Source organism: Ixodes scapularis, unplaced genomic scaffold, assembly GCF_016920785.2.
Source record: "Ixodes scapularis isolate PalLabHiFi unplaced genomic scaffold, ASM1692078v2 ptg000490l_1___fragment_3__unscaffolded, whole genome shotgun sequence".
NCBI lineage: Eukaryota > Metazoa > Arthropoda > Arachnida > Ixodida > Ixodidae > Ixodes > Ixodes scapularis.
Genome location: NW_024609988.1, coordinates 79481 through 94303, shown reverse-complemented (window position 1 = coordinate 94303; position 14823 = coordinate 79481). Strand labels below are relative to the sequence as shown.

The 14823-nt window shown below is 46.7% G+C and overlaps 1 protein-coding gene across 1 annotated transcript; it reads right to left on the bottom strand.

Annotated features, from left to right (window-relative positions):
* Positions 1-2789: 2789 nt before the first annotated feature.
* Positions 2790-12864, bottom strand: LOC115327814 (protein ALP1-like; the record flags this gene model as incomplete). The annotated part of the gene is made up of 5 exons (XM_040223309.3): positions 2790-4041; positions 5490-5661; positions 8897-9108; positions 11213-11652; positions 12736-12864. Coding segments are annotated over 4 exons (951 nt in total), but the record flags the coding sequence as incomplete, so codon positions are not given.
* Between the last annotated feature and the right edge of the window lie 1959 nt (positions 12865-14823).

The following is a 14823-nucleotide window of genomic DNA, read 5'->3' as shown; positions in this document are numbered from 1 at the left end:
TTTTGATATAGTTTCCAGATTGAAAATAAAATAAAGACAATTAGTGCATTAGCTACAAAAAAATTTTCTTTTACATGGGCTGCTTGTCTCATGCCCCTCACCCCAGTTTGGAATTTCTGGATTGTCACGTCCAGCTGGTATTGATTTACCCTGTCATTCTACTGTGGTGTCGATTCTCTTTACAGGTGCTGTAATGAAGGACTTGCCTTCTCGGGTGCATGGTCGACTTGCATCACAAGCTGCATGAGAAGTGTGAAGAAAATTTCCTAGGCCCGTGACATGCAGCCTCTTTCATTCAGCGCACTCCTCTGGCGACAAGCGCATGATTACCAGCCGACTGTAGCTTCACTGCAACTGACAATAAACAATGACGGTAACAATTTTGTATGTTTCATTTATTGTTTACACACATTACGTGTTAAAATAACCCTTGTTATGAACTACATCATTTCTATCCAGGTGTGAATCGCACACAAAACCACATGTTAGCATGGAAAACAAGACCGTGAACTGTATGGTTTTAGCCCGCTAGCCTGGGGTCTTGCTGGTATCTTGCGGTACTGCTGGTACTATGCCGGGGATTTGTGCTGGCAGCAGCCCGGGAACTCGCTGGGAAAAAAGACCGGGAACTGTATGGCTTGAGGCCGCTAGCCTGGGGTCTTGCCGGTATCTTACCGTATTACTGGTACTACGCTGGGGGTTTGTGCTGGCAGCATCCCGGGAACTCACTGGGACGCCCAGTGCCGGGCGTCCCAGTCAGTCCCAGTCGCTGGCCAGTGACTGGCAATCTCACTGGCCCGTTGTCGCCCCACGGGGCGTTTCCAGCGTCGGGCCAGTAGGATCTTGCCGGCAGACCGGTACCGCCCCATTCCCAAACCAGCGAGTTGTGCTACTTGGGATGGTGTGTTAAAAATCTTTTTTTTTTTTATTTTAGTATTGATTCCCCCTGGCTGTAATGCCCTTCGGGGCGCTGCAGGAAATAAATAAATAAAAAATAAATACTTATTGTTCATGGTCGTGGTGCTGGTGAGGTAGTCTCTTTACCAATAGGCGATGTGGATTTTGATGACGTGCTGTGGCACCGCGGATGCATTTCAGTGGAAAGGCAGAGAGCTTTTGAAGGAAAGAAGCCATAGAAGAGTCTGCTTTTTTTTTTTTTAAAGTTATTTTACGAAAACGACTTTTTTTTCTAGCTGTCTATTTTTGTGTATTGGTTTTCTTTTCAGACCTTTTACGACGTGCGGTGGATGAAATTCGATTTTAAAATCGTTTCATGTTTCATTTAATCACTATCCCTCAACTGTATGCTCGGAACCATATACTTGAAAACAACTCAGTGCCAACTGTCGAGAAAAAGAAAACGCACAAACACACAACGTTGCACTTGTCGAGGTAGCTGTGTAATGGCTGCGTCCCACTAGAACGACAGACAACGACAAACGACAGCGACACACGACACCGAGCGACAAAAGACATCGACAGACAGCCTGTTTGTCGTAGTCCGCCGGAGTCCGCCGTCCCACCTGGCGGACACGACGAAGAACACGGGGACAAGGAAATTTGTTTCCTAGTGGGACTGGAGTTGTCAACAAAACACTTCAAAATACACAGACAAACGGAGTCGGACGACACGGTTTTCGTGTTTCGCTCTTTGGGCGAAAACGCTTCGACAAACATGGTTGAAGTGGAGACGGCTATTTTTCTCTTCGAATAATTTATTAAATAATCGATCACGGGCGCGACGGAATGACCATCGACACTGATACCACTGATCAGTGGGATTTCAAGTTTTCAACGGCCAGAATCGTTTTTTGTGCGAAAAGCCTACTCGCACACCGCACGAACGATGGCCGCGAATGGTGTAGAATTCGACTCTGAATTAGAAGGTATCTTAATACAAATGATCGAGGATCGCCGGTTCCTGTGGGATATCCGACATCCAGACTACCATAAAAAAAACTTAAAGGAGCGGGCCTTCGCCGACATCACGGGCGCCTTGGGGTTCGGCGACAGGAGTGAGTACTCGTTTATCGTTTTGCTCCCGATGTCAGAAATCATCAAAAAGATCCAGAGCCGCAATAGACCTATTGCTAAATTACCCAAGCATCGAGCAGAACGCAGGGATTGGTGTTCCACGCGCCGCATGTGCTGGACTCGGCGGTAGTAACTTTTCTAATGCAAATGCCTAAAACAAATTGCATCTTGCACGCGCGTTCGTCAACTCTTTATTTTGGTTATTACTTCAAATGCTTTATACGGGGAAGGCGTGCGCGTGGAACACTAATTTCTGTATTCTCCTTGATGCTTGAGTAATTTAGCAATAGATCTATCCTTACCGCAAGACGGCCGCATTTTTGGTGCTCGCGGAAGCAGTGGCGAAGGCAGGGAGATGGTTTAGGGAATCCCCCCCCCCCCCCCCCTTCTTTTTCTGAAAATATTTCTTTAAAATCTTGTTTAGTAAAGGAACACAAATATTGGATGACTACCGAATTGCTCTACCTAGCCGGGGGGTTGGGGACGGCCGTGTTCGTACCGGTGAATTGTACAGTACATCGACTACTACAAGCACAGATGAGACAAAGCCCCCCCCCCCCACCTCCCTCCCTCCCTTCCCTTCCCCCCCCCCCAGCTCCCTCCCTCCCTTCCCTTCCCCCCCCCCCCCCCCCGCCCCCTTAGTCATAACAATCCCAACCCGTCCCCGAAAATAATTCTCGACTACGCCACTGCACAGAAGTAAACATCTCTTTAGATCAGCAGACACACCAGTTTTATTCAATGACTGAGTAAACACATTAGCATAAATTTCGGAGATTTGACATCAACACACTTTGGAGCATTCAACACCTCAAAATTGTGCTGCTGTTTGTGAAGGTGTCATAATTTTGTTTCAATACATTGCAGTTGACAAAGTAAAGAACAAGTGGACGAACCTCCGGTCCCAGTACCAGAGAGAGAACCGGAAGGTAAAAGACACGCAACGCTCTGGTGCTGGGGCCGACGATGTCCATGTCCCAAAATGGGTTCACTTCAAGAAAATGAAGTTTTTGTCCGGTGGTGCACCGGAAGCTCCAAGCGAGTCGACTGCCGAGGCGCCTGAAGCAGTCCATGTTTCCCAAGAGGATATGGTGAGTGCCTTAACCGAGGGGACTTTTCCCCCTTGACCGAGAAAAGTTGGTGCTTGCAGCATATATTTCGGGGGCCCAGGATCGCTAAAAAATCGAGTTCATGACCAAACTGTATGACGCCTACGGTGCCCAAATATTTAGCTCCACGACGGAGAGGAGTACTCATTACATATGGCCATATATTTGCCAAAAGGTGCTGCAGATCTGCATGCTATAGCCCTCACACAAAAATTGAGAAAATTATATTTAAAAAAGCACTTAAAAGATTATAATACCCATCACTGTTGATGTCAGCACCTCCAAATATGGGAGGATTGCAGCAGTGTTCCATAACAACTGCAGAGATATCTTGTCTCACTGAGTGTATGAGCCCCTCCCTATGCCTTAGGTTTTACTTCGGCAATTAGTACCTTGTGGAATCATGATGGCCTTGTTAACTACACATGTTAAACTGTTTTTGTGAAAAACTGCATGTTACATACACTAAAAGTCCAATATTTTGTTTAACACTTGTGTGAAAATCTGCACATAACATCCACTGAAAGTTCTCTTTAGTTCAACACTTGCAAATGAAAGAAAAGGATAAGATGCAACACAAATTGTCTGCAGGATTCCTGCCACGTGCCCGATGACTACAGGTCCGAAGACGAAAGTCCACCACCTGAGGCACCGGCCAAAAGGAGCCGCCGTCACAGCACGGAAGAACTGGCGACAAACAAGGCGGCACTGCTGCAGGCAGCTGTAAACAGCCTCAAGTCTGCCAGGGAGGTGGAGCCTGATGAGTGTCGGGGCTTCGGCCTGATGATGGAGGGGCTTGCTCGGACGATACCAAGGGGTACCAGCAGGCAGCTGGGCATGCTTGCCGCGCATAAGGCCCTCGTGGAAGCAGCCATATCTTCACAGGTCGTTGTGGTGGCTGCGCCAGAATAAAGGAAGTCTCCATATGAGCTCTCTTCATGTTTACTTGTTGAGTAGTACAAGACACCCGTGATTTCCCTACCGACCCCCTAGGGGGGTGGGGGGGGGGGGGGTGGGTGTACACCCCCCCTTATGGCCAATTCGTCTGGACCCGTATCGCGCGATGCAGTGCGGTTCGTCGTACACGGAGGGCTATAGGCGAGAGGGAAGCGTCCTTCTCTCCCCGCCAGCCTTTCGTGTATAAAGTGGAAAGAGTTTAGTGCACTGGACGGGTGCGGTGCGGAATCCCGGACAGAAGCTCACCCATTTTTTAAAAGACCCGGACAAAAGCTCACCAGGAAAAAATTTTGTGTTGGTTTTATAGAGAAACCAAGTTTAGAGAAAAAGGCGATAAACCTCCTTTTAGCGAATTCGGCCACCGCGAAGCCGCGTGTATGGATAAGTCAGGTGATTTAACATTTTTGTAATGAGCCGCCGCAGACTGCCGCCGGCGAAGCGGCAGAAGCACAGCAGGAGGTTTGGATTAATACACCAGTAATACACGCGCGAAGTAGAAAAGCCTTTTTTAAGTAGTGTCCCCATTTCGATAAACGGCATATCTCTAAACTGAGGCTCTGCTTTCTTTAAACCGTGCTTCAATAAAACGTGCCCGTTCTCTAAAACATGTTTCGACGGAATGGCATTCGATCAACCGTAGTAAACCCTTGCGTGGGATGGGGCACAAGTTCACCTAAATATGGTGCAATGTCCATTGCGTCCACATTTTATTTCAGTCCGTGTTTTGCCCGGGTAGCGAAAAAAAAAGAGGTGAGCTTTTGTCCGGGTCTGTGAAAAAAACGGGTGAGCTTTTGTCCGGTGAGCTTCTGTCCGGTGAGCTTTTGTCAGGTGAGCTTTTGTCCGGTTACCACGGTGCGGGCCCAGACGAATTGGATATTAGTTTGTCTGATGGCACCCATGAAAACAGAAAAATAATTGCCTCCGTGTGCTGAACTCCCTCCTCCCCCCCTTTCCCTCCCTCTCTCTCCCCCCAGACACACACCCTAATTTTAATTCCTGGGGAAACCACTGCCAGACACTTTCTCGTAAGTTACATTCAGTGCAGGGAAAAGGTACAGATCAGTGGATGTAGATTTCCAGCAGAACATCACCTATTTATTAATCTACACCACAACATACTTATCCAAAATTTGTTTGGATAAGTATGGATAAAAACAAAGAACAGATCTCAGCTCAGAATCCATAACCACCCAAGCTCTGTTAATTTACTGTTACTGTATTCCATTAGCTATCAAAAAAATGCTCGGTATTACTTGTAATATGTGTCATATTCCTATACATTGGAAAATAAGGAAATCTTATGGCATTAGAGAAATGTGGGGGCCATCCTTTTCGTGGATTGTGAAGTAGCAAAGCTTGGAAGAGACTGTCTTAACAAATGACACATACCATTACTTCAGTAACTTCCACTGCCAAGAGACTTGGCCTTCATCCCAGAAGTACTCCTTGAAGACCGTCCGAACGGCTTTGGCGTCGGTTGATGGCTTGCCACCAATGCGTTGCACAGGGAAGACTACCTTGTCGTTCACGTCTTTCCTCCATGTGCCACCGCGTACTGTTCCTGAAGTAGAGCAAGAATAAAAAGCATTTTGTAAAATGGAATAGGCATATGCTAACAGTATATGAAATTAAATCCTCATTGGGCGCGCTAAGTTTGCACTCGTTTACTCCTACTCCGACACTCCAATTTTCAAACTCCAAACGCAGCAGCTAAATGGAGCATAGATACGGGAGTGCAACACACCGAAACTATAGACGAGCCGCATGAGCCACTTCCAAAAGCACGGTTCTGATGAACCCATCATCTCATGGATACGAGTGGCAGAAGCCAAAATTATTTTGAACATAAATTAATGAAGGCCTCTGTAACGCAGAAGTTAAAAAAAAAAAAAGGACTGACGTTAGGAAGTTTATATATGATTGTTTTAATATTTGTGAAAAGTCTGAAGACTTCTTTCGAGCATGTATGCGGAAAGTTCCTCGACTGAGCTATTCATTGACCATGCATATTGTTCAGATTTAAATTAAAGAACATTCCTGAACCCGCTTGTCGACGCAAAAACTGTCAAACTTGTCAGATGTCCCGTGGTTCCATCTTGCTACACAAGACTGAATCCATCGATCTACTATGTCGATACCGGCACACAGCCGTTCAATAGATGTCATGCCAATTCGTTTTCAGGCGAGATGTATGAACAAACCTTTTCCGCAACGTTAACTGGTTCCGGCTCTTTAATTGAAGTATCTTTATTCGCTGGGCTAAGCATTCTAAAAAGGGCCACGGTTCGAATGTATTTTTCTCTCCACAACTTTTCTGTCGTTGTTCTATTGGCAAGCTACCGTTTGATAGATATATTCGTTTTCAGGCGAGATGCACAAACAAACCTTTTCTGGAACGCTAGTTGCTGTCTTGGCTTTCAAATCAAATTGTTTTTACCTACTGGATTAAGCGCTATTCAAATAAAAAGGGCCAGCAGTTCGGGGGGCACCCTACGTCTCGGCGTTTCGGTCAGTGCAGCCATTTTATTTGTGGATGTGACATCATGGAGCGTGAAGAAGTCACTCACACTTTGAGAAATGCTCGGTGCATAAAGAGTGCACTCGAGTGTCAGTCTCCGACGGCGCTCCTTTCCGTTTACTGAACGGAGTGCCAAACTCTTAAGCTCCAGAGCACGGACCTCACATGTCCATTATCAACTGCAAAAAGAACTATCAAACTCTAAAGGGGCTATGTTATTTGAGGTGTGTCCCCTTTTTCTGTCTTTTTCGCTCCATTTCTTTTCCCACCTCAATGTCATGTTAGCCATCATATTAAACTTACACCAGGTTGCCTGTACTCTGATTATTTTCTCATTTATCTTATGCTACATTTCTACAAGCTAGAACTGCTGCTAGGGAAAGGGGCACAAAATATAGGAAGGCGAGACGTAAGTGGCACAAGGGTGACATAGCATTGAATGGGACGACTCAAGCGGACAACTATTGCAGGGCAACAGGAGGATCACAATAGCAGGAATGGCTTGCTTTCGTTGCGGTAGCTCCAGAAGGGGTGTTTGGCTATGTAGTATTGTGATCAATGTGAAAGGTAATACGACCAAGCTTCTTGCAAGGACTACAGCTGCCGATTATGTACCAGTGGCGAGATGTGCGTCCCAGTAGCGTTACATATGTGTACTTGGGTCGCTCTTCTGTTAGTTTTCTTGTGCACAGTCTGTAAAAATCAAACCCAAAACCGTTTAAGCGAACCTTTAAAGGGAAACTGCACTAAATTCTTTTGATTTCCGTGTTACGACTATTTTTTACTAAGTCAGCAACCCCGAGTTACGAAATATAATTTGCTTTCGGTAGTGTTTATAGTTTTGCATATATCTAGTTTCAAATTTTTGTTTTTGCGCTTGTGGCGAAACAAATATCGGCTCCTCCACTGCAGCAACATCAGTGGCAGAAACTTCCGTACCCCTGTAGCAACTGGGCTCTGTACGAGTGCCGGCACTCTCTGCGTCTGCCTAGGAAACTGCCGCACTGCTGAGCTACTGTTCGAATTGGTGATATCCTGCGGATTCCTTTGCAATTAGGGTAAACATTTAAAGGGATACTTCAACGAAATTTGAAATATTCCCGTCGTGTTCAAAAATAGGTTGAATATGATCCACAATATCCGTAAATGACAATCGCACGTTTGTATTTTGAGCCTGGTGGCTGTATTTTTCGTTATAAACGGCCCCCTCTGGCAAGCGCTCGGAGAAGGCCCAGCGGAGACCACGTGAGATCCAACGCAATCGTGACGTAGGTCGTCTCAAGACGAGCAAAGCTACGGCGAGGCTGACGTCGAGAGGATGGCCTAGTCGTTCCAGCCACCGAAGCGGCTGCTTTTGTACAAATTTTGAGTGACGGGTTAATCTTCTATAATCTTGTAGGGGGACAATAGCGACTTCTGCGACACACAAAAGGCATTCTCCTGAAGAGGGGAGTTCCTCCTGCCCCTCTTCTCTCGTCGTGGCCGGAGACGAGACAACCTCCGTCACTAGCTGCCAAGGTTGCTAGACGGGCATTACAAGCGAGGCGTTAGCGACATCCACCAGGTGCTCTTTGCTAATCGTTTAATTCGTTTTAAAATTCCTTTTCGTGACTTTTAACAAGATATTGGTACGTTCGATTTGATGGTGCTTTTTTGAACACATATAGACCAAAAAATGAGCGCCGAAATTTCGCTGTACTATCCCTTTAAAGGATAATCAAATAAAATGTAAAGCCTACGGACAGTTACCCGAGAAACTGAACTGAAAGGTGAATGATGCAAATTGTGGTTCACAGTTGGTTATTTATGTTTTAAGAAAAGGCCTATAAAAGAGGATTGTGATCGTCGACCCAGAAACAAGCTCTACAATGCTGTGTAAGGACAGGAGGCAACAGTTTGGTGAAACCTGTATATGCTGCGACAGCCAGCAAAGGACGAAACTGAAGTGCTTGTCACTGTTGCCTGACAAAGGCTGACCTGCTTATGTCGGGCAAGACTGGAAGGCACATGCTTAAATGTGCCTTCTAGTCTTTAGCAGTTCCACTTGGTGTTGCCTGGTTTAGTTTCGTTTTCAAAAATATGTGCCCACCCATGCCCACCCACCTCAGAAAACACAGTAATTGCTGTTATAACAAATCAAATACATCAATTACCTGAAAAACCAATGGTGGGCGCAGGAGTTCATTTGAATTGCACATCACCATTCTTATGCCCAACGTTAGCACTAGGACAGAGTGTCTGGATAGCACCAACGTCAAATAGCCCATTTTGCATTTACCTGTGAGGACGTCCTCAACGTCGAGACTTTCTGGAGGCGTGTACCTCCCCCTTGAACTGTTCTTCGTCCGGAGGAAGTTGTGCAATGCAATTGTTGCCTTCACAACTTTGACAGCCCTGTGAGGCTTTTGCCGAAGAGGGTGCCCGTAGACTTGGAACCGGTTGCGGAGGATTCCGAAGCTGTTTTCCACAATGCGACGTCCCCGGGAGAGTCTGGAAAAAGAAACAATAATCTTGCATCACTAATGACCCTTCATACTGTACTTTTAAAAGTGCAGGCATGCTCTTTTAAAAACCTTCAATAAGTACTGATTTCCTATTGCCATGGCAGAACTGCTAGCTGTCTTCAACTTGATTCCCAGTGTAGCATATAGACCGACACGTGGGCTTGACATTATAGAGCTGCGGTGCGGCTGCGATCGCGCCGGAGCCGGTGGCGTGGGTAGAAGGGCGCACATTTTCCATGGGCGTCATAGCATTTCAGCATGCCGCAAAGCTGTGCAGCCGTTAATTTCACCGAAAGGTACAGCAAAAGTAGTGAACTGAGTTGCCACAAGTTCCAGGCAGGCTTTAAAAAGCGCAAAATTTGAAGAATATCCGTTGATCGAAAAGAATGGTCGCCTCATGAGGACGACCGTTTGTGCGGCAAGCACTTTCTTGAAGGCAAGCGTGGCTTCCATTTTAATCTCTGTCCCGAGGTTCTTATAGGCATGGAAGCCATCGTCTGATCGAGGCCACCCAGATTTTGCTCCCACGGTTTTCACGCACAAAGCACCGGCCAAGTGCTCGTTAAGTCGCTCTGTTGCCGTACAAACGCTGAAATTTACCAGTGTGTTAGAACCTCTCAGAACAAACGTATCAGTGGCCCCCGAGATGTTTATCACCTTCCGTGTGGGGGTGAAAAATTTAACATTTGTCGACAAAACTCCCCCAGCAGAAACCTCTGACTGCTCAATAAGCATCAGAGAATGCTAAACACAGTGACTTTACCCGAGACTTGGGCAGCATCATCATGTTTAACATTTACCTATGTCAGCTAACTTGCCCTGTCGTATTTTGTTCGAGAAAGCTCTCGTTCTCGACGCCCTCACCAGGGCTAATTAATATCTGATTCACCTGTAATGACCATCGAAATCGAAGGTCCCACGAAAAGTTTTGCTGGATAATCCAACGGACTAGTTTTAAGCCTTACCCTTTCAGTGGCTCACGCATAATATCATGGTCAAACAAATCAAGCTTCTTCTTGGACAGCATCATCAGTTTTCTTCAGTGTAAACGGTTATAAGAATTGAAAGATTGCAACCAGCTGCTTTGTAAACAGCTGGTTGCAGAAATTTACGACGCCTGTAACTATCTCTACAACAGCCGAGTTGCTTGAACTCATTGCAACTATAAACTACAGGTTGCAGCGACCAACGTTTGTAGATAAACGTTGGTAGCGACTGCACTCTCTCATTCCCACCCATCACTCCGAACAAAAAGGCGCTAGTTTCGGTTTGAGGTCGGTACCCTTTCTACAACATAGATGGCGGCAGCCTCAGTCTTCTGCACTCGGTGCATTTGGCAGGATCGATTGAGTTCAGTTCTCCGTGCAACACTCTGCGAGTGCGATGCATTTTGGGGGAGAACTCGAACGGTGCCAGTGCGTGTCAAACGAACTCGCTAGTGCTTTCCCTTTCTCCCCTCGTCTGGTGTTGCCTTCGCCTGTCTTGCACGCAACTAGTGACACGGAGTACAGGTTCAAAAGCTCATGTCAACATCTGAACTTCAGACAAGTGGATGACAAAGCAGGCATCTCTAGATCTGGATCCCCGGCAAGTCCAATCTCCAAGGGACAAGAATATGTAGGGCAGGACAAGAATATGTAGGGCATTGTATTATTCCCAGGCATTGCCTATGACAGCTATGTGAGACAACGGTGGTGGACACCACCATAGGCAGTCATAATATGTGCAATGCCAAAACCTCTTGGTTGGTAGATAGTTGTGCTATAGGTAGCTTTATAGGGGGATGTGCGATTCAATTTGATTGAGAAATCAATATTCGCACGTCAGTTTTCATGATGGAGCACGGTACCCAGAAATGGGGCCTTTGCACATGCGGCGAATCTTCAAGAGCATTAGTAGCACGAGGTGAAATGCTCGGGGATGCGCGTGACAACATACCTTCCACTGTATTAATGGCACATCTAGTACCTGGGCATAGCAACCAATGTGATGCGACATGAAAGCTATGTATTGTCATTCTCACTACAGGGCAAATGCAAGGCAAGGCTTACTGATAGTGGCACAGCGACGGTAGAACAGTCTGTACTCACCGATAGTTGAACATCGTCTCTGGATCCTTTAGCTCAGCTGCTGGAAAGGGCCTCAGCAGGTACGGCTTGAGTCCAAACCCTTCGTCACCAATAATAACGAACGGTGCCACCTTCGATGAGTTTGGCAGCTGTGCTGGCTCCGGGAAACCAGCAGAGCCACGGTCGATATGTGCCCGTAAGCTTGTGGCAGCCCAGACACCGCTATCGTTCATCCGTCCATTCCTGCCCACATCTGCGTACAGGAACTTGAGGTCGGCATCTACAAGAGCCATCAGCACAATGCTGAATGTGCCCTTGTAGTTCCGGTACATGGCTCCTGTACCCAGAGGTGGGCAGATGGTCACATGTTTGCCATCTAAGGCGCCCAGGCAATGCGGGAACTGCCACAGCTCTTCAAACCCCCGGGCAACTTGTCTCCACTCGCCCGGCGTTGATGGTAGCTTGGAAGAAAGAGGAAGACATGTCAGCCAACTGTGAAACCCTCATAGAAAGGAAACACCTTATCTACTAAACGGAACTTTGTCTACTTACTGAATTGAACACTAAAAAGTCATGTGCGCCCAGTAAGTGGACTCGCCAAATTTACAGGCAGTGCACTGTGCAGCCTGGGTAGACATTCTGGTGACCCTTACACATTAATGGGATGCACAAAATTGCAAGTACAACATAACAGAAAAATCAATGCTGCAGCGTCACTCCCGTGATGGTGCTAGTATCAGTGATAGTGATAGCAATCTTTATTTGACCAGGAGATCCACGGTTTCGCAAAAAAAAGCAACAGCCCATACCATACAGGCCCAAAGTGCCGCATCTAATGACAGTCATTATGTCATGAATACTATATACAAGAGCCATGACATGGTCTATGGGTTATTATAGAATGGTCGTTCAAGCCCCGGAGGTGGCACTTGAGGCAAGTCAACAGTAAACCGAGGTCACCAACAACTCGAGAGGCAATGAAATGCTGTGCGAGGTGCGAATTGGAGTGTTCAGGGCATGCAAAACACGAGTGTAGACACGGTTTCTTCAGGACACTTGGCCTGCAGGACGAGACAGCAGAACATGTCGTTATGGAGTGACTGAGAGCTTAGGCCGCCAATGCCACTAGATGTGGAGGGCTATGGTGTTGCACTGGGGCTGAGCGGGTTGAGACCAACACCACTGACCAGATAGGAGCAGATGACGTGCATTAGTCAAGATGTAGGTCGAGACCATGGTGGCCAGCAGGACGATGCCTGCGCCCTTGAATGGTTGAGATTACAAAGTGAAGATGGTAAGACGGGTGGGGGAAAACTGTGAGGAGGGGGGCCCAGGGCAGTCAAACTTAGGTTTTTGACACTTCTCTTTCCTTTTTTGATACTTCTCTTTCCTTTTGGCTAGATCACAGTTTTGTTAAAACTGTGATTGCTCGACACAAGGGGTTAGGTCACCATATCTGTGTGTCAAAAGCTTGTCCCTCTGCTTCTGTTCTGACACCACTGTGTGGCTTTAATTGTGATGGTATGTTTACGAGATAAACCTACCTTGATGAAGTCAGGTGCCAAAACTTCATATATAGCTATGCACACTTCGTGCACTATCTTGGAGACCGTGTTGTGGGCCCTCCTGAACTGGAAACCAGTAGAGGCGAAGGTCTCCCCTGGAATGAAGGTTCATTGCATTGAAATTAGTGAAAGCACTCTATATGCATTCTAAACAATCAAGTATGCCACCATGGTATACAAAATGCAGGGTTTTCAGGGAGCAATTTCAAAGGTGACTTTCACTTGATCATATTTACGCACCGATAATGGTGATTATTGATGCGACTCCTGTCAAAACTGGGAAACTGACCGAAACTCGGGTGGGTAGACCGCTGAAATTTTAGGAATACAGCGAACGATAGCCAGCAACATCAGTATGATAAGGATTGTTATATCAATATACTGAACCCAGCCAGTGGTGTCAGGTTGCAGGGCTATTCTTTATTTACAATTTATGACAACTTCCAGATTTACCATAATTGATGGTCTACCGGCGGTCCAGATGGCAGCAACCTACTCTAAAATAATTGCAAACATCAGTTTCGCAAGCTATTGTGGAGGAGGACAGACCGTGACGCCCCAAGCGGTTAACTGAACAACTACACGGATGGGGACAACAAATACAATGACGCAGCGCTCGGCCGACATAACCGAACGCGGCGTCAGCGTTCGGCTGGAGTTCGTGTTCTCCGGCGAGGGGGAGGAGGGCTCTTTTCTTTTCGCTACGGCCTGCATGAACAATGCAGCATGCACGATCCCAGCTCAGCACAAAAACCGAAGTGGGTCAAGCTCGCATTCTCTGAAAATAGAACCGGCACTTAACGTCGCTTCGTCGATTGTTAGTATTTTTTTACATTAGACTGTGCCCCGCGCTCTATTGTAGAAGATGTCATGGCCATGCCCATAAGGCCTGTCGGCATGTGCACAGGCCTTGTGTTGAGTAAACACCGAGCGTGGGGAAAACAAACGGGTCAGAGCGCCCTCTATAGTTCGATCTCCTGCCCAATAGCGCTATAATTTACACATATGAGTGGGTAGGCTGTGTATTTAATATAAGAAATTATCAAAGAAGGTGAAAAGTTACAAAAACTAACATTGCATTGGAGAGACGCCTATTAAATATATAAAAAAAAAAGACAACCCCGTCGTAAAGCGCTAAAATGTATGATTAAAAAAAAAATAGGCAAGGAAAAGCATTTTGCCACTTTTCTCAGGGTCAGTTTTGTTGCTTAATCGAACTTCCCAATGGGTCACTCATACAACTTTTCTTGACTGTATTTGTTTGACTAGGGCAAACCTTTTCTTTGATAGTTTGAGAAATAAAATGCGCTACTTAGACGTACTTTAGAGATAAATCACACTGTTATAGCCTGCGAAAGCGAAACTGAATTTTGCAAGTTATGTAATACCCCTGTCAGACTGGCAATTAAATGTCAGTTCTATCGAATGACAATTGAGCGATCGGCCAATCAGTGCGCGCGACGCTCCGGCGTGTGTAGGCGTTGTATGAGACAGGGGGGAAAGTGAAAGTCAACTGTGTTCGTGCACAGGACGCATTTGTCACATTGCACGCGCACAGCTGATTCGCCCATCACACAAATGCCATTCAATGGAACTGACCTTTAATTGCCAGTCTGGCAGGGGTATGAAGTTGGTTGCTGCCACCTGGACCGGGGATGTGCGAGTGCGAGCAAACATACCGTTTCCGAGATAAGCTGTCTAGTATGTTAGTACACCGATTTCTGCGACTTTTCACAGCGACATAACTCACCTGTAGCGAGGTAGCGGAGCGTGATGGCGAGTCTTTCGCCTGCCGGAATGGCTTGTCGAAACGGGGTGTCTCGCTTTACTATTAGTGGCCTCACTTTCCCCAGCAGCTCCTCAAAAGTGGCCGTATCCATTCTTATCCAGGAGCGGTACGACTCTGCGTCTTCTAGTGCCAGCTCGCGCATCAAATTCTCGTAGCACCCCTGCTCCCTGTGCTTCCTCAGGTGGGGTCGCATCCACATCCTCCGCTTTTTTGGAGGCTGGATGAGGTCGTCGTCTTCACTCGAGCTTAGGGCTTCTAGCAGAACTAGCCCAGCGAGA